The sequence below is a fragment of the Labeo rohita genome, chromosome 16 (assembly GCF_022985175.1).
Source record: "Labeo rohita strain BAU-BD-2019 chromosome 16, IGBB_LRoh.1.0, whole genome shotgun sequence".
Lineage (NCBI taxonomy): Eukaryota > Metazoa > Chordata > Actinopteri > Cypriniformes > Cyprinidae > Labeo > Labeo rohita.
In genome coordinates, this window is record NC_066884.1 from 15288059 (window position 1) to 15308477 (window position 20419).

General features: G+C 35.0%; 1 protein-coding gene across 12 annotated transcripts in view; it reads left to right on the plus strand.

The window, feature by feature from the left end:
• The first annotated feature begins 1204 nt into the window (after positions 1-1204).
• The window catches only part of ptk2ab (protein tyrosine kinase 2ab), a 76168-nt gene continuing 56953 nt past the window's right edge, over positions 1205-20419 (plus strand). For 3 of the 12 annotated variants that reach the window (XM_051131943.1, XM_051131946.1, XM_051131944.1), the window contains exon 1: positions 16108-16757. In XM_051131943.1, coding sequence (XP_050987900.1) covers positions 16676-16757 — 82 coding nt within the window. In that variant the 5' untranslated portion in view covers positions 16108-16675. Of the gene's footprint in view, positions 1372-2648; positions 2742-12726; positions 12754-16084; positions 16758-20419 lie in introns of those variants that run through there. The other 9 variants (XM_051131951.1, XM_051131953.1, XM_051131952.1 and 6 more) reach the window with 7 other exon arrangements.

A 20419-nucleotide genomic window follows, 5' to 3' on the forward strand; every position in this document is an offset into this window, starting at 1 on the left:
GCAAATCATCATCACTTAAAATTTTTATGAATGCTGGGCAGCCTGAGGTCGAGTCAGCCATATTGGAGCAAACAATTCAGAACTGCAGCAGCCAGCGTTGGGAAGCCGGATTTATTTAGCAAATCGATTCGTTTGAACCGTTCGGTTCAATGAATCGATTCACTGATTCGTTTGAGTCATCATTCCAAAGAGTTCCCAAAAGCTAATTGAAATTCCTTTATCCACTTTTTTTTTTTTTTAACGCGAAACTAAGCTTATGGATGAGACTTCCTGTTCATTAGCAGCTATAAATAATGAGAAGAACAACATGCAGTAAACGATAAAACCAGAGTGTTCATAATTAAGATAACCCTGCTTAAAAAAAAAAACAGCTGGTTGGCTGGTCTTAAGCTGGAAGTAGCTGGTTTTAGCTGGTCTCCCAGCCTGAAAATAGTAAGGCTGGTTTTAGCTGGTCATTCTAGGCTAGGTCTTTTTCAGCAGGGAATACATTAAGTTATATGGTAAGACACCCCTATTTGCAATTTCAAGCAGCAAAACGAGTTTTGTACAGCTAGAAATAGCTGAAAGCGGATGAGACCGGAAGCCGAACCCATAAAATTTACAAATGGCCGCGCACAGTTACGTGAAAAAGGTGGATATTGCAGTGTTTTATCAAGTTAAATGTGTTGTTGTTATTGTTATTTAGATGTAGGCTTAACTTATAAATGTTAAAGATGTGTCGCATTTGGAGCTTTCACTAGAATTAAGACCATCCCTGGTGAAAAAACCAGCATATGCTGGTAGGTATGTAGGTATGGAATGCTGGTTAGGTAGGTTTTGATGCTGGTTTAAGCTGGTCCTTTGCTGGTTTATGCTGGTCCTTAGCTGGTTTAAGCTGGTCCTTTGCTGGTTTTTGCTGGTCATGTTGCTGGTCAAGGACCAGCATGGACCAGCATGAAGCAGCAAAGGACCAGCATAAACCAGCAAAATCAAAACCTACCTAACCAGCATCCCAGCATCAAAACATACCTACCAACATATGCTGGTTTTTTCACCAGGGATGAACAGTTTTTTTTTTCCACATAAATGTTCCTATCTGTCACATACGTGCAGTTGTTTATGGTTATTATGCCATTCACATTTAGTTCTACAGAATGATTCAAAAGAATCGGTTCATCATTATGATTCATTTACGAATCGGTCATCACTAGCAGCAGCGAGAGTGAGAGCAAGAGGGAGGATTCCGGCTTCAGATCCACTACAGACCCCACGGAGCCTGGACGGACCCACAAACAGCGCTAGCACGGGATACAAACCAAAGCCAAACACTGCGGATTACAGGGTGTTTATCAAGAAGGCGCGTTTTTGGAGACATCCGATGAAAAGAATACGGTAAAAATATTGGTCCTTGTCAAGAATGCACATTTTATATTTGCTGTAATAATTGCAATAACTGTGTTAGCTTGGTAGCATAGCGTGAGGGGCTCTCGTATTTGCACTTGGACCTGGAGAGTGGGCTTTCCTGGGCCAATCTGACATGTTGTGTTGCGATAGATTGTAAATGCGAGGCGTGTTATTGTATTGCAGCGTGCTTAGGATTCCCGTATCATTATGAAATTGCTGATAAAAGTCAGCTGTGCACGGTTTTGCAGGACAAATGCTCCTGGTAATGCGAAAGAGACCGTACCCAGTAATTTCAAGCCTTTCCCAATGTTTTCTCCCTCACGAAACAAGCGTCGTGTCACATTTAACACCAATCTGCATGTTTAATAACCCGGTATAAATATGTCTTGTTCGCTGCTGGATTGTTATGTTGAGTTAAGTGTGTTGTGTTAGTGGCTGTGTATTGTTGTCAGACTGTTTCTGTTCACATGGTGAACTGAAAACAACAACAAAAGACAAACAATGCAACCAGTTTAGTGCGCATGCAAAATTTATTATAGTAGCACGATCCTTTCTACCAATATTGTGTATCAAGTGCATGTATTTTCACGTAGTGAACACTAGTGCTGGCTATAGGTAGTTTATTATTAAGTACAGTAGGCTATCACTTGCTTCAGGTAGCCCAATATTTCGGTTACATGGAGGTGGTGTTTAATGTTAATTGAGTCGATAACTAAATTTTAACTGGCTGAAGTTGATCATTCAGTATTTTACAAAATATATAAAAATTCATACTGGAATACAAAAAATTGCAAGGTGAGCAAGATGTAAAAACCGTTTCACATTATTGATCTGTTATCAAGGTTTTATTCGTTCTGCTGCTTTTTTGCTGACTTGTGTTAGAAATTCGTAAACGAAGCGTTTTTTTGAGGCGGTTCTTTTTAATGAATCTGTTCAATCTGTCTCCAACTTGTCTGAACAATGTGTTCACGAGAAATCTAATTTTATAAACACGGATACAAAACCAGGTTTAAAAAATATGATTTTTTAAAAACGTGAAATCTGGATAACATAAGCCTGATGACGTAAAAAAACAGCTGTTTCAGTTGATTGGAACGAACTGTTCGAGTGAACCGATTCACGGAAATGAGTCACTCGCTGCGCCTAGTGAGTGTTTGCGCTTCACCAGCTTTTTATGGATGTAGACCAATCAGAGCAGCGTTATCTGGTGGGCGGGGCTTCTGTAGGCAAGCAGGTATGCAGGTATTCTGTAACGTTACGTCATTAGTACAGGTAAGGAGCGCTGAGGAAAGAGTCTGGGGAACGTTCAGGGAAATACACCATGCAGTTCTGGAGTTTACTAAGTTGTGCCAGTGCAGGTACGTGGGTCTTTGTTATAGTGCTGACATTAATCACGGGCCAGTGTAATGGTAATCATTCATTATTTAAAAGCTGCTCCAAGACAGGAAGAGAGTTCCTAACAGGCATCTTAGAGTTGGAGAGTTCATGTCATGTCACATACATATAAAAGCCGATTCAGGTGAAGGATCTAATTTGAAAACATTACAGTGATCATCTATAAACCAAAGGGCATTTTTTTCTGCTTCAGGGTGGAGTATGGCCACCTAAAGCCATATTTCATATTTCCATTGCAAATGTGATCGGAAGCACTCCAGGAGGCTTGGCTTGGTGCAGAGCTGCGCTTGAGGCTGTGTTTTTATATGGTGGTGCATATTCAGTCAGCCTTAAAAATCTGTGCTTGAACACTAAATAAAAGAGCGTGTGTGTGAATAGCCATTTTAACTGTCATTGTTTAATGTAAACAATCATGCAATGTTTTAAAGAATGTTTTGGTTTGTTATTTAGGTTTAGGTAATGATATAGTGATAGTGTCTTTAGCTTGTTGTGCTGTTTTACGTGGTGGTTTGATGTTGTTTGTCTGTGTAATTTATTAGGTTTTGTTTTTAAATGTTGTTCACCATGTGTAGGTTATCTGTAATGCATTGCAACATTTGTTTAGGACAAATTCCTGTGTATTTGACAAGTCTCAACATAGCTTTGGTCCGCTTCAGGTATTGGAATGATCTACTACGCAGGCACCTTAAATGTTGCTTATACGTTAAACAGCATTGAGCATTGATGTGCGTTTTTGAAAACTATAACGTTGATGTTTTGAGTTCACGGAAGTTTCAGTAACCTTACAACCAACTTGTGTTGAAAAAGAAAGACGCCAAGGAAGATTACAGGTTCATACAAGTTTACCTCAGTTAACATCAAAATGTTTTTGATTCTCTATTTTTTTTTAAAGAGCAAAAACAAGGTTACATTGAGGCGCCTAACAATGGAAGTGAATGCGGCCAATTTTTGGAGGTTTTAAAGCAGATTATGTATTATTTGAGCCGTAAAGCTGTTCAAATCTTATTTTTAATAGTGGCTTTAGGGTGTTGTGTTATCATGGAAACAAATTTGTAAAACTGATTGTCACTTAATAAAAAAGGTTAATAATCATTTTTTTTTAACACTAAAATCATGTATTGTTTACATTTTGTGGCTATAATACTGTTTAACAAATTGGCTTAATTCACTTCTGTTGTAAGTGCTTCTCAGAAACCATATTTTTGCCTTTTTTGTCAAGGGACAAGTTAATCAACTTTATGCCACAAATGCTGTTGATTGAGTTTAAATTGTACTGAACCTGGAATATATTGCTACTTTTTTTTTTTTTTTTTTTAAAGAATTTAATTTGATAGTTTTATTAAAGGAGAAGTTCACTTCCAGAAAAACGGTTTACAGATAATGTATTCACCCCCTTGTCATCCAAGATGTTCATGTCTTTCTTTCTTCAGTCGTAAAAAAATTATGTTTTTTGAGGAAAACATTTCAGAATCTTTCTCCATATAGTGGACTGGTATGATGCCCTGATTTTAAACTTCCAAAATGCAGTTTAAATGCTTTTTAATCTCAAACGCTCGTCTTGTCTTGCTCTCCCTGAACTCTATTCTGGCTCAAGACAGTTAGGGTATGTCGAAAAACTCCAATTGTATTTTATCTTCAACTTCATCATCAAAATCATTTAAAAATCATCCTACATCGCTGCAGAAGTTCTGACCCAGTCTTTTCAAAGTGAACATGCAAAAAAGATCAAATCTTTAACAAAAAAGGTAAAACAGCGATATAGGACGATTTTGAAGTTGAGGGAGAACATGAGATGGGAGTTTTTCGATATACCCTAACTGTCATGAACAGGAAAAAACAGGATGGGAAGAGCAAGACAAGACGTTTGACATTAATAAGTATATAAATTGTATTATTTTTATGAAAATAACCATCGTTTCACTAGGTAAGACTCTTCTTCCTCGGCTGGGATTGTTTAAAGCTGCATTTGTGATCATTTGAAGCTGCTTTTAAACTGCATTTTGGAAGTTTAAACTCTGAGCACTATAGAAGTCCACTATATGAAGAAATTAATTCTGAAATGTTTTCCTCAAAAAACATAAATTCTTTATGACTGAAGAAAGAAAGACATGAACATCTTGGATGACAAGGGGGTGAGTACATTATCTGTAAATGATTGTTCTTGAAGTGCACTTCCTTTAAGCAACAAAATTGTTTTCAACATCGATAATAATAACTGGGGCTGGGTTTTGACACAAATTTCATGATTTGATTAGATTCTGGTTCATAAGCTTTTCTCGATTTCTGTTTCAGTTCGATTCAATATTGATTATTTTGGATATAAAGTATATCAGGCAGAGTACATGCCAAACTTTCTGTAGGAAAAAAAAATGAAATCACTCAACTAATGCTGTAAAATGAGAGTCAGTTGGTACTACATTAGTATATTGAAAATGAACTGATTTGTATACAAATGCTTAAATTACACTGAGTGAAGTTTTTAAAATAATAAAGTTACAATTACATAACTACATTTCTACTCCATGGTGGCTGTCATAAAAACTTGACGGGTTTATTCAAGCACAAAAATAGTAAAAATCATAATGATGAATATGTTATATGGTGCATATATTTAGCAAAATGCTCCTCTCTAGAGTTTATTTGTCTAGCTGACTAACGAGTTTATGGTCACCGAATATATTTTTCTGAGGTAAATGTGACATTATGTGACATTGTTTACAAGCTGTTATATTGACATCTTTGCGCGGTTGAAACACTGATTGAACGATTATATAGGACAGGATACAAATAAATTGTACTCTTTCTTTTAACATACCTTTGGATGTTTATTCATGTTTTTTTTAGTGCCAAAACTGCTATTAAAGTGGAGGAGACGATCAGTTCACGTGCTGCTTCTCTACAGCAATCTGTCACTCCACATCAAACAGCACCAAAGCAAAATTTATTGTTTGAATACTACAATAAAATGGACAAAATTTGAAATCTGAGACTTTGTTTCATATCAAAAGTAAAAAGCACAAAGCTTATTGCGATTTATTTGATGGGAGGAGCACCACAATGTTCCATTCATTAACTGACAACAGGCTAGACTAATCGTTTCTTTGGGATTTAAGAATTGATATTGTTGAGCACCAGATCAGCGTATTAGAATAATTTCTGTAGGATCATGTGACACTAAAAACTTGAATAATTGCTGCTTGAATAAATTCATCTCTGCCTTCACAGGAGTATTTTATATTTTAAAATGTATTACAACAGAAAACTTGTTGAAAAGTGTTACTGTTTTTACTGTTTTTTTTAATCAAATAAATCCAGCATTGAAAGACTTGTAAAACATTAAAAAATCTTCACGCCAATCTTTTGGATGGTAGTGTAGTCATACTTGTTTATTCACTAACTTAATAGATGTTTACCACCTATGCTTTATCCAACATTCTAGACATCTATTTATACAGTCCTTTTGTGTTGAATCAGTATTGTTCATCTCTGTTGTATCGCCTTTTATGTTAAAATCTGAATCTTTGTTCCATTGTCAGTCTTGTAATCTGATATTGATGGACAAGCGTTGACTGGGATGGCTTGTGTGGATTATTGTTTTGCTTACATGGGTGAATATTTGTATGTTACCATGACTCTGTCAAGAATTGCATTTAGAAAATTTGGTAAAGTAGATCCAGTTTCTCCTACCTGAAGTGCAGTCCAACCAGAGCACTGGAATTGTCAGGTGTATATTATTAAGCCTGGACATGATGAGCAGAATGTGGATTTATTCAGCTCAGCCAGGCCTCAGGCTCTGTCTCCTCTGGGCTATTCATTAGGGGAATTATACTGGACTGCTTTTAGACCGTAGTGTGACATGGTGACATTTTTCCCTGTTATTATTGCGATTGATTGGCAGAGGACTGCGCTCCTAACTGCTTTAGAACAGCTGAGGGTTTCATTCTGTTATAGTACAGAGTGACAGGGGTCAACGCATATAGCAGCGATGAGACATTTCTGTCTGACTGATTTCTTTTTAATGGTGATTTTTACTTTTCGGGAATATATTTATTGGGAGATACAGTTCTTACAGATATCACGTCATCCAAGGCAACACAGAAGCAGTGTTATTTTAGTGTAATTGATGTACTATAGTTTTAGATAATATTTTAAATTAGATTTTATTTCTATATTTTGTGTTCACCTAAATATTAGTTATAGGTTTCATTATTTTTTAACTTTTATATATATCTCTATGATGTACCAATTTATTTATAAATTTTTGTTTACTTTTTATTTGTTTTTTATAGTTTCAACTAAATTTAACTTTATAGTTAAACTAAGTAAAAATTTGAATGGTTGACTGGGCAACTAGCAGAAATAGTAGTTAAATTTTTTTATTTAATTAGATTTCAGTTACTGCTTTTTTTCCAAGTGTTGTTCTAGTTTAGTTGATAATAACCCTTTTTTTTTTTTTTTTTTTTTTTTTAATCCATTCAGTCGATGGGATAAAATTCACTGAATAAAAAAGGGTCATTGTCATCTCACAATTCTGACTTTTTTTTTCTCGCAATTGCAAGTTTACATCTTGCAATTCTAATTAATTTTTTTTTCGAAATTGCATGATACAAACTTGCATTTGCAAGCTATGAAGTCATAATTGCATGACAAACTTGCAATTCTGAGAAATAAAGTCGTAATTCTGGGAAATAAAGTCAGAATTATGAGATATAAAGCCACAATTCTGAATTTTTTCTCACATTTGCGTTATACAAACTTGCAATTCTAACTTTTTTCTCAGAATTGTGTGAGATAAGCTTGCAATTCTGAGAAATAAGGTTGCAATTCTGTAAAATAAAGTCAGAATTGCGAGATATAAAGTCACAATTTTGACTTTTTTTTCTCAGAATTGCATGATTCAAACTTGCAAACTTGCAAGTCTCACATTTGCGTTATACAAACTTGCAATTCCGACTTTTTTCTCGGAATTGTGAGATATAAACTTGCAATTCTGAGAAATAAAGTCGCAATTCTGGGAAATAAAGTCAGAATTGTGAGATATAAACTCACGGTTGTGAATTTTTCTCAGAATTGCAAGTTTATATCTCTCATTTGTGACTTTTATCTCAGAATTGTGAGTTTAGGCCTAAATCTCACAATTCTGACTTAATAACATACAATTACGAGTTAGGAATTGTGAGATATAAACTCTCAATTCTAAGAGCATATCAGTCTTTTTTCCCCCCTCAAAATTAGACTTTATAACTCACAGTTTTGAGTTTATATATCACAGTTCTGAGAAGAAAAAGCAGAATTGTGAGGTCTAAACTGGCATTTGCAAGGAAAAAAGTCAGAATTTCAGAATTGAGTTTGTGTCATGCAATTTTGAGGAGAAAGTCAGAATTGTGAGATTTAAAAAGTCGCAATAACCTTTTTTATTTTTTCATTCAGTGGTGGAAACTGGCTTCCGTAGGTTTGGAGCAACGTGAGGCTAAATAAAGTGATGACAGAATTGTCATTTTTTTGGGTGGACTATCCCTTGAAGTCACCAGCTGTAAAGCTGGGTCATCTTGCATTGATTTAAAGTTGTCTGTCCCTAATCTGCACCTTAAAACTGGTTTCAGTTCAGCATCTGTCAGTCAGCAGCAGCGTGATGAGTCTTTATGGCAGTGTCTCAGGCTCAGCGGTGTGACTGCTGAGAGGAGAGATAAGAGGTTAAGAAACGGGCGAATTTGTGCGCTGTAAGCAGAGGGGGGCTTTCAGAAGGGTTTGAACTGATGGATGTCTTTTGTAGATGCTGTTGGGAGGGGTCAATCCTCTCCTCTCTGTCTTTCACTCTTACTCTTCCTTCTCCCCTGTGGGTTACAAGCCCTCCTCTACTTTGCCCGGAGTGGAACACACACATCAGTCTCTGTTGTGCACTGTTTTTGACTCTATTTGTACATGCCTTCAAGAAAAAAGGATGCACAATCCTGAGATTCTGACGAGGATTTTTTGTAATTTTATGGCTGGTCACTGATAAATGGCATTGCAGATATCAATATGTAATTCTAATTTGTTAAATTAGTTAAAAATAAAACACTTAAAACTAAAATAAATCATTTTTAATGCTACAAGTCAGTGTAGGCATCACAGCATGATAATATATGGATATTCATCTTGAATTTGGCTGAAGAATACATTTAACAGTGTTGTTAAATAATAGTGTAGGGATGGGTGATCTACCAGTAGACACAATTAACTGGTAGAAATTTGTCAAATTTGTCGGCTATTGTCAAACAGCTGAGAAAGAAAACATATGTGTTACAGTATATTGGGCAGTTCTTAAAGTGACAGCAGTCTAATATTCCTGCTGTCTGTCATTTATGTTAATCAAACAACAAATTTGTTTATTCGTTGAATATTTACTAGTCTTCAGTAAAATTCAGTGTTTTTTATTTTTTTTTTATTTAGGCAAGTATTAGTTTTTTGTATTTATTATATTGAAGTGAGAAGAATTATAAAATGACTATGGTATATCAAAGTTTGATATAAAGAAATTATTTAAAACAAAAATAACTAAATTGTGATATATACCATTACCGCAAAATAAAATTACTCATATCATAATGTAAAATTGAGTGTAAGATAATGACAAATGTGTTTAAATGTAAAAATTGTACTGATAACTTGCAAAAATCTTGAATAACAAATGATTAATAATATAGTATTAATATATATTGTGCTTCCCTTAAAAATTATGTAGATGGATCTTCCAATGCAGCTTGTTTGCTTTCATCTTGAATGGCAAGTACTGGAAAAGATTTGACTGAAGATGTTAACAATGAGAAAGATATTGTCCAAACAGCTGAATTGCTGTGTCACTGTGAGCATAACATTTAGCAAGTTTCTAATCTTGGTTTTCATTTTATTTCCTAGATTTATTCTCTGTGTAAAATGCTGTGGGTGTCACAATAACTTGGCACCAGTGTTTCATAATAGTAAAGGATGTTCTCAGAAGTCTTGTGCAAGATCATTTGGCTGTTATTCAATAAGCAATAAAGGCATCATTAAGAAGTTTGGGTGTCATTCTTCTTTAGCCTTGGATAGTTTTACTTTAAAAAGTTTTGTTTTTTGTTGTAAAATCCAAATAAAACCAGCTTCTGATGGTATTTAGATGGTCCAAGTTGGAGTAAATGGTTGGTAGGGCTGAAGAACCACCTGAAGAAGGTGGTAGACCACTGTGTTCCATCAACAAACCGAATGCTTTGTTCCAGAAATCCATTTGAGATGGTATGAAATGTTTTTTCCTCACACAGCACAGAATGTTTTTTTCTTCTGTTTATTTACTGAGGCATTTCTGTCCTGTTGGAAACATTGCCATATCGTGATTCGTGACTGGCAGTTTTTGGAATTGTACACTGTCTCAGGGTTGGTGTGATGAATCAATCAGGAGATTATATGAACAATAACATCTCAGCCTCTTCTCCTGCTCTTACTCTGACAAATACCTGTCAGTCTTACCATCAGGCCTGAAGCTACAGCACAGTCTATGACAATAGACGAATGCTCCCTGCTTGTGCTCATTTGTGACAATTTTGCGATCCTCTCTGTTCTCGATGAAGGATGGCTCCAGTGTTTGTTGTCTCTTTTTCAAAATTACTGTCTGTTTTTCTTTTCTGTTTTCCTCTGTTCTGCTGGGTGAGGCTTAGGTAGATTGCCAGTTTGATAGCTGCCTGTGTTTATGAGGAGATCTCACTGGTGTTTTTAATTCTAAAATAGTTCATAAAGTGAAACTTGGTAGCTGGCAGAGAAAATAAACCAGACTTTGTAGTTTTATAAGTTTTGTAGAGTACCGCAATGACCTTTGAATTAAATGCAGTCTTATTTATACCTCCATTTTGCTGCAATCCATCACAGAATTGCAAAGTCTGGCCGGCTTTTGTTTATTCACCTTTTCAGCGGAATGCAGTCTGAGATTCTAATGCTTCCAATAGCTCAAATCCACTGCATTCCAATTAGGGTGCAGTCAAATTCAGCATCTACAATGAAAAGATTATCCAGTGTTCCCCTTTAATGAGACAGAGTTTTCAGCAGTTCTGATTGTCACTCAGCCTCTGGCTGACCTGCTGATAGAGTCTGAGTGAGCATGGGGCTAAAGAATGACCTCATTCTGAGCTTTTTGCATCGCACTGTTCTTTCTGTGTGCTGTAGTTTCATGATAATGGTCGCTGGATTTTGTTCTATTATATTCTATTCTATTCTGTTCTTTTCTGTTCTGTTCTATTGTGTTCTACACTATTCCAGATACAAACATTTTGTTTATTTTTTTAATGATCCCTGGACAGAATGCTATCCTATTCTATTACAAAAGCAAACATTTCATGTTAATGATCTCTGGACTGAATTCTATACTTTTCTAGACCTTTTTTCATGTTCAGTTTCATGCTAAGCAATTCCTTGGTTGAATTCTATTCTATTATATTCACAAACATTGTATGTTTAGTTTAATGTTAAACCCTGTACAGAATAGTATTCTATTCTATTCTATTCTATTCTATTCCAGACACAAACTTTTTTTCATGGTCAGTTTTATGGTAATGATCCTGGACAGAACATTATTCTGTTGTAGTCTGGTCTATCCCAGTAGCAAAATAATTTTGTTTATTTTTAAGTTTTTGACCCCTCCACAATATTCTATTCTATTCTGTTCTATTCTGTTGCAAAAACAAAAACCAAAAAACATGTTAATGATCTCTGGACAGAATTCTATTTTATTCTAGACATTTTTTTTGTTAATGATTCTTAGGCAGAAAAGTATTCTATTCTATTTTATTCTATTCTATTCTAGACACAAATAATTCATGTTCAGTTTTATGTTAATAAGCCCTGTACAGAATAGTAGTCTATTCTATTCTATTCTATTACAGGGACATGATTTTGTGCTAATAAAATTGGGACTGAATTCTATTCTGTTCGATTCTATTCCAAATAACAAAATTCATGTTAATGATCTCTGGACAGAATTCTATTTTATTCTAGGCATTTTTTTCATGTTCAGTTTTATGGTAATGATCCATATACAGAAAAGTATTCTATTCTATTCTATTCTATTCTATTCTAGACACATACATTTCATGTTCAGTTTTATGTTAATAAACCCTGTACAGAATAGTATTCTATTCTATTCTATTCTGTTCTATTCTATTCTATTCCAGACACAAACTTTTTTTTCATATTCAGTTTTATGGTAATGATCCTTGACAGAACAGTATTTTATTGTAGTCTGGTCTATTCAAGATGCAAAATGATTTTGTTTAGTTTTATTGACCCCTTCACAAAATTATATTCTATTCTATACTATTCCATTTAATTCTAACTTTGAGTGCAGTTTTATTTTATTTTCCTGTTTTGTGACCATATTTACTATTTTAGTAAGGAAGTTTAGTTGCATCATAGTCATGAACCATGATTTGCTGCTGGCTAGTAAAGGGTAGTTTCACTAACGTATAGATAACCTCAAAACAAAGAATGGACTAAAAGCCACAAATCTTTTAAGAAAGCTCTTTTAGGGTGGAAAGTCTGTAGAACTAGATAGTCTGGATTTTTTTTGTTGGCATCAGTTTAAGATGCAGTTTATATTGAGTTGGGTCTGTATTTTAGTTCTGGTGTTTCTACTGTCAATTTTAGTTTTTTGCTTAGCTGTAATTTTCTACTTTTTCTGCTTTGCTTTCTCGTTCTGTGTCAGAGGTTATTTCAGGTGCATTTATCACTAGATGCCCATAAACGTTTAATCTTTTCTATTGATTTGATTGTAGTTAAATGTGTAGATTTCCATAGTAGTTGACAGCTAGAGGGCCCTCTAAACACACACTGGTACACATGCACACACAAACAGTACTTTAACATACTAGTTTCAGTTCTTTTGTAGAATCAAGATCATTTCTTGAACTGCATAAACTCTAACATGATTCTGTTATTTTTTTGCAGATATTTCAAGGATATCATATTATGCAGGTAAGACAAGCTCTTATACTCTCTCTCTCTCTCTCTCTCTCTCTCTCTCTCTCTCTCTCTCTCTCTGAAATGGATTTCAAATTGATCGGGGGAAATGTCAACCTAACCTTAATCCACCATTTACTGAATGTGAATTGGGCAGAGCGTGTTCTCCTGTATAAAGCAGATCAGTACATTCTGTTCCAAAGCCTGTCAGCCGCCTTTGGGCAGCCCATATGACAATGGAGCTGAATTTTAATTCCCCCCATAACCAGCTTTTCTCATTTGATGTATTATTCATTTATGTAAAAAACACTTTTTAATGCTGTAAGCGTTTGAGTTTGGGTTATAGCTGTAATTTTAGGTGATCACACTTTCTTTTTTTTTTCAATTTTTTCAGTGTTGAGGGAATGTTGTTCAAGTCTAGATGTGTAGTTTACTGGTGCATCCTCAATTCCTTCATCGTTTTCTCAGGAACTTGAACGTTGTCCAATCACATTCAAGATGCCCAACCAATCAGCTGATGTTTCATATTTTCAACCTTGATTCTTTCCATCGCCAAGGGCATTACTGTTGGAGGGAAGGAGGGCCTTTTTAGACAGTAGGGTTCCTGTGTGTCTGTATGGCATCTATGGAGACCATTATTAAGCACAAAATGGGGCCTATTAGCTGATATTCGAGAATGCGGTTAGTATAGCAGGAAGTGACCTGTTTGCCCTCCCTATAGGGAACGAGTGCTTGGAATAGTAATGAATATCTCTGGCAAACATGGCAAGGTGAAACTGTTAAATAACAGCAAATCATTTTTTGCGTTATGCTTTGCAATCAAACAGTAAGTTCTGACACAAAATATTGCACAAATTTGCTGTATTAAGTTTCTTGACCTTTGTCTGTGGTGGGGTGCATCACTGTATTTATCAAAAAACAGAATTCTATTCTATTCTAGGCATTTTTTCATGTTTAGTTTTATGTTAATAAACCCTGTACAGAATAGTGTTTTATTCTATTACAGGCACAAAAATGATTTTGTGCTAATAAAACATGGACTGTATTCTATTCTATTCTATTCTAGACACAAACATTTCATGTTCAGTTTTGTTAATAAACCTTGTACAGAATAGTATTCTATTCTATTCTATTCTATTACAGGCACAAAAATGATTTTGTGCTAATAAAATGTGGACTATATTTTATTCTATTCTATTCTATTCTATTCTAGATACAGACATTTCATGTTCAGTTTTATGTTAACAAACCCTGTACAGAATAGTATTCTGTTCTTTTCTATTACAGGCACAAAAATGATTTTGTGCTAATAAAATGTGGACTGTATTGTACTCTCTATTCTATTCTATTCTATTCTATTCTATTCTATTCTATTCTATTCTAGACACAAACATTTCATGTTCAATTTTATGTTAATAACCCCTGTACAGAATAGTATTCTATTCTATTCTATTCTATTCTATTCTATTCTATTCTATTCTATTCTATTCTGTTACAGCCAAAAATGATTTTTTGCTAATAAAATGTGGACCGTGTTCTACTCTCTATTCTATTCTATTCTAAACACAAAGATTTCATGTTCAGTTTTATGTTAATAACCGCTGTACAGAATAGTATTTTATTCTATTCTATTACAGGCACAAAAATGATTTTGTGCTAATAAAATGTGGACTGTATTGTACTCTCTATTCTATTCTATTATATTCTAGACACAAACATTTCATGTTCAGTTTTATATAAATAACCCCTGTACAGAATAGTATTCTATTCTATTCTATTACAGCCAAAAAATGATTTTTGCTAATAAAACGTGGACCGTATTCTACTCTCTATTCTGTTCTATTCTAGACACAAAGATTTCATGTTCAGTTTTATGTTAATAACCGCTGTACAGAATAGTATTCTATTCTATTCTATTACAGGCACAAAAATGATTTTATGCTAATAAAATGTGGACTCTATTCTGTTCTATTCTATTCTATTCTATTCTAGACACAGACATTTCATGTTCAGTTTTATGTTAATAAACCCTGTACAGAATATTATTCTATTCTATTCTATTACAGCCACAAAAATGATTTTGTGCTAATAAAATGTGAACTCTATTCTATTCTATTCTATTCTATTCTATTCTATTCTAGACAAAAACATTTCGTAATGTTAGTAAACCCTGTAGAGAATAGTATTATATTCTAGTTTATTACAGGAACAAAAATTATTTTGTGCTAATAAAATATGGACTCCTATTCTATTCTATTCTATTCTATTCTGTTCTATTCTAATAAAATGTGGACTCTGTTCTAGACTCTTATAAACCTTTTTTTCACATTCAGTTTTATGGTAATGATCCTGGACAGAACAGTACTTTATTTTAGTCTGGTCTATTCAAGACACAAAATTATTTTGTGTTTAGTTTTAAGTTATTGACCCCTTCACAAAATTCTATACTATTCTGTTCTATTCTAGAACAAAAATGGGAACCCTAAAAAACCAATGAGTGCAGTTTTGTATATTTAAATAATTATTATTAAGCCATTATTTTTTCAACCAGTTATAAAACATGCTACATTTTTTAGGTATAGTTCTTTCTTCAAATTTTAATTGATACTGTCACACACTCACTTGCTCTTTGTATCTATTTCTGCTTTATATTTCATCCTTTTTAGCAAAACGTTAAGATGGATTGCAAAGTCATTACATACAGAATTATAGTAAACCAGACAGAACAAGGACTTAACTGTAGTTGCTAAGCTGAAATGGCGTGCATGGGATTACACAAAAATTCTGAAATATTTCTTCAGTGCATCGCCAAAGTACCTTATAACATCAGCATTAAGAATTATGCAAGTTATGCAAATTGCAAAGCTTGATGATGCACTCATTTGCTTCATTTGCAGCGATGTTACATTTTTTTATTTACGTGCATCTCTGCAAGTATGGGCTGTTGTCAAAAACAGGAAGCCGACTTCCTTCCTTAAGCCTTTGTCAGGTAATTGACGGACATTCCTTCAGTCCCTCTCCACATGAATCTCCACGAGCAGCCCACAGATATCCTTTTAGTGAAGCATATAACATTTCTACCATCATTCATAAGGTGATTAGAGGTTCTTAGAAATGATAAAGCTTTGTATTTAAATTTGCAACACAATACTGAGAATGTAAACAGAAGCCGGACCGCCCAGTTGAATAATCCTGGTCAAACACACACCCTGAAAAACCTGATCGGCCGCTTCTTTTGGCTTGGTGGTCTGTGTTTTGTAAACACGAGCTGGTCAGCCAATAGTGGTTGGTTTTCACAGAGCTGATTAGCATATTTAAAGAGGCCCCTCCTCTTATCTCACTTGGCCTGATTCTTTCTCTACTCTCTCATCCCTCCCTCGTATGCACACTTTCTCTCCTGACACACTCTGCCGGATTGTGAAAATTACACACGCCGTCAGCGCAGCGTCTCTCTTAATCTGGATGAACTTCAGAAAGGCAGCTAAAAGGAAGCGTTTTAGCATGTGAGGATTATTCTTGTCGACATTTCTGCTTTTGTTCCAGCCTCGCCTGCTGCATCCATTCTTCGGATTACTCCGGACAGCTGTGGGATTTCCCTGTCACTTCTGGATCTTTTTCCACTGCGCTTGCTGGTGGTTTTCAAAAAGCGCTTCTGAGGAAAACGAGACCACGTTTTCACCTTGCATATCTACCCTCATTCCTGGTCCTGGTTGATCACTTCATGTTTTCGCACTCCTGGATTAGAGGTTCGGTCAGCTGACCAGTCACCTTTCTGCGACCTCACACCACGCCTCGTCCCAGGCCTCTGAGGGCCATCCCTGGTGGCCTGGTAACAGTACGTTGCGGTGGGCCGGGGTCACCCCCTGCTCCCTATGACTCTGCCAGGGAGTCGGAGAGCCGCTGGGCCTGGGAGAGAGACGAGAGCGGAGGCCAGCGGATGGAGAGCAGCGGCTGCAGTCCTTTTCCTCTGTGCTGGGCACGAGGAGCCTGCGTCTACTCCTACCCTCCCCCTCTGCCAAGTATGTCACCCAGATACAGCACTGCAACCTGCTTCCAGAAAACCTCCACGATAATGTTTCACGCTCGTTCTGTCTTACAGGATGTGGTGTATTGATTTAAAGGCGGTTTAGGAGAAATGAAAGGTGTAGGAGTACTGATATGACCTCTCTGTGGATTCCGTCTCTCTAGATTTCTACTACTTTCCTTTATGGTGGTGTTGTATTGGGGTTAGTTTAATATCTTGGCAGATGACTGCTAGCACATCTATATTAGTAGTGTATTAGCTGTGGCGTTACAGTCCTACATTTCTCACAATATTGCATCAGTACTGCAGGTCAAGTTTTTTTTTTTTTTTTTCCTTTTCTTTTTTCAGCATGTCTCTGGTGGAGTATCAGTCATGATTGTCAGGTCAACCCGTTTGACCTGATATTTAATTTACATTTTTAATCACTGTGCTGTATCATATCTCCATATAGAAAATAATATTTTATCATATGAATTACCATTCAACCATGCGAAAGGTTTCGGGTCGATTTTTATTTATAAAATACACACTACCAGTCAAAAGTTTTTGAACAGTAAGATTTTGAATGTTTTTTTTCTTCTTCTTTTCTGCTCACCAAGCCTGCATTTGTTTGATCCAAAATGTAGCGAAAGCAGTAATATTGTGAAATATTTTTACTATTTATAAAAGCTTTCTATTTGAATATATTTTAAAATGTAATTTATTCCTGTGATCAAAACTAAATCTTCAGCGTTCATTACTTCAGTCTTCATATGCTTCATGTGCTGATTTGCCATTCAAGAAACATTTTTTTTTTTTATTATTAGTATTATTATCAAAAATGAGAACTTTTTTTTTTTCAGGATTCTTTGAGTAAAAAGATCTAAAGATGAGCATTTATCTGAAATAAAAAGCTAATAAATGATAGGAAATAAGGAATAAATGGTAGAAATTAATATGAATACTTTTATGTAGCAAGGATGCTTTAAATTGATCAAAAGTGATGATAAAGACATTTTCTGTATAATGTTACAAATTATTTCTATTTCAGATAAATGCTGTTCTTCTGAACTTTCTATTAATCGAAGAAACCTGAAAAATTCTACTCAGCTGTTTTTTTAACATAATAATAATAATAATAAATGTTTTTTTGAGCTGCAAATCAGAATATTAGAATGATTAGAATGATGTGACTGGAGTAATGATGCTAAAAGTTCAGCTTTGAAATCAGGGAAATCAATTACATTTTAAAATGTAAATAGAAAAACAGTTATTTTAAATAGTAAAATATTTCCAAATTTTACTGTTCTTGCTATACTTTGGATCATATAAATGCAGGCTTGGTGAGCAGAAGAGACTTTAAAAAACATTAAAAATCGTACTGTTCAAAAATGTTTGACTAGTGGTAGTGTATATTTCTATTATGCTCCCGAGGGCTGGATTTAGATGGTCAAAAACAGTAAAACAGTAATATTGTGAATATTATTACCATTTTAAATGACTTCTATATGAATACGTTTAAAATGTAATATATTCCTATGATAGCAAAACTGAATTGTCAGCAGCCATAACTCCAGCCTTCAATGTCACATAATCCTTCATAAATCATTCTAATAAACATTTTTGATTATTATTATTATTAAAGTTATAAACAGCTTTGCTGCTTAAATGAATGGAACGTTTCGAAAATACAGCATTTATTTTAAATAAATCTTTTGTAACATTATCCATGTCTTTTACAGTCGTAAAAGTCGCAGCAGATGTTTTCTTTAATACTCTTAGATTTGAATTACACATGTCAGTAATGTTTTATTCACTCACATTTTACTTGCGCTTGTGTGTGGATGAGTGGTCTGTGTGCTTATTTTTACCCTACATCGTTCCAAATGTTGCTGATTTGTACTGTTATCATGTGTGCAAGTCTGGCCAAAGTTATTCAAATTGGCATGTTTCTTTCAATTATTAATTATATTTTAATATAGATAGTTTCAATGAAAATCATCCACACTAAAGGATCTCTTCTGTAATGTAGGGCTGAGATTTCAACTCTGTGTCTAAGAGCTCCAGCTCATTAGGCTGAGTTTAATGAACAATCAGAGAGCGGCTGTCAGCCTGATTATCTGTCCGCTGACATCAGTGCAAGAGCAGTCATGTAGGTGGAGTGTAGCTTCATTACTGAGGGGTGAATTCCCATCGGAGCTCAGCTGAGTGTGTGTGTGTGGGAAGCTTGGCACATACTGAATACAAAATATACTGATAGTTATTGTTAGTGGGAGTTACTGTAAATTTCTTTGAGGGATGATGAATGGTACTGATATTTTATTTTATTATTTTATTTTATTTTATTTTATTTTATTTTCCCTATACAGACTCTTGACAGCTACTTTCTCACATTTTCATCTCTGGAATTTCACCCTATTTCACATAGTGATTGCAACTTACAGATATTTTTTTTTTTTTGTAAAGAACATAAATTATCATTTTATTGTTTTATCATAAACGCAGTATGTTAAACTCATTCCTACCCCAAGTGAGCATCCTTTTGTTTCTTCCCATATCCATCCGGGCCAAATAGATGAAATCAGATTTCCTGCACGCCTTGCTTGTCTCCACCACAATCAGGCTGCTTCCTTTTCCGTGCACCAGACACAGGTTTTATAGCCATTAAAAGAATTAACAGTGTGGAAGGAGAACGACGGATACAGTAGCTATACGGTGTAATGTGCGTAAAACGATTGGAAAACTGACATTCTCTATAAGCCAAGAACAAAGAAATGAGGAAACGGAGAGCAATGACAAGGCAAAAGTCTCGTCCAAGGTTTAAGATCTAATAGGCCAAAGAAATGTCAGACTCTCTCTTTTTTAATTCTTTTCAGCTCCTGTCTGTAGAGAAATTGAGCGTGGAATCGGAATAATCTGTTTCGGAGGCACAGAACCATCCAATTTTTACTTTCTCCGAGGCCTGTGCGTTTGCTGCAAAGAATTCCATATGCTTGCTTGGGGCTGTTGGTGTCTTCTTGTGAGAGAATGAATCCTCTACCTATGTATCTGTGCAGAATTACCCCGTGAAAAGAGCCCCTCCAGTCTCCTCCTTCGTTTAACCTATAGCTATGGAGGAGGCAGAGAAAGATACGTTAAGTGAGAAAGAGACATTGAGAGAGACCACTCTCACTATCAGATGTCTCAGCTTACGTTTCTTAAGCTCAGATACAGGAGCTTTTTGTGTGGTGTCTAGTCTCCCTGGTGGTGAGTGAGCTTTTTGAAAAGACCATTGACTGCTGGGAGAAAGATAAGGTGAATGCAGCACATGTGTACGGACAGATAAAATGACTATGACACTGATATGTCTAAGCAGTGTCTTCACTTTCATCTGAATTATTGTGTTAGCGATAGTTTTTTTTTTTTGAATGATTGCTTTTCTTTTGTGTTTGGTTTAGTTTTGTTTCTGGCTTTTGTTGCAGGTTTTGTTTTTGTGTGTGTTTTGCTTTTCTGTGCTTTGTCTTTTTTTGTCTTGTTTTATTTTTCATTTATTTATTTATTTGCTTTATCAAAAATGTTTATATCAAAAAATGTTTGCTTTTGTTTTGTGTTGGGTTTGTTTTGTTTTTGGCTTTTGTTGCAGGTTTTGTTTTTGTGTGTTTTGCTTTTCTTTACATTTATGTCTTTTTTTTGCTTTGT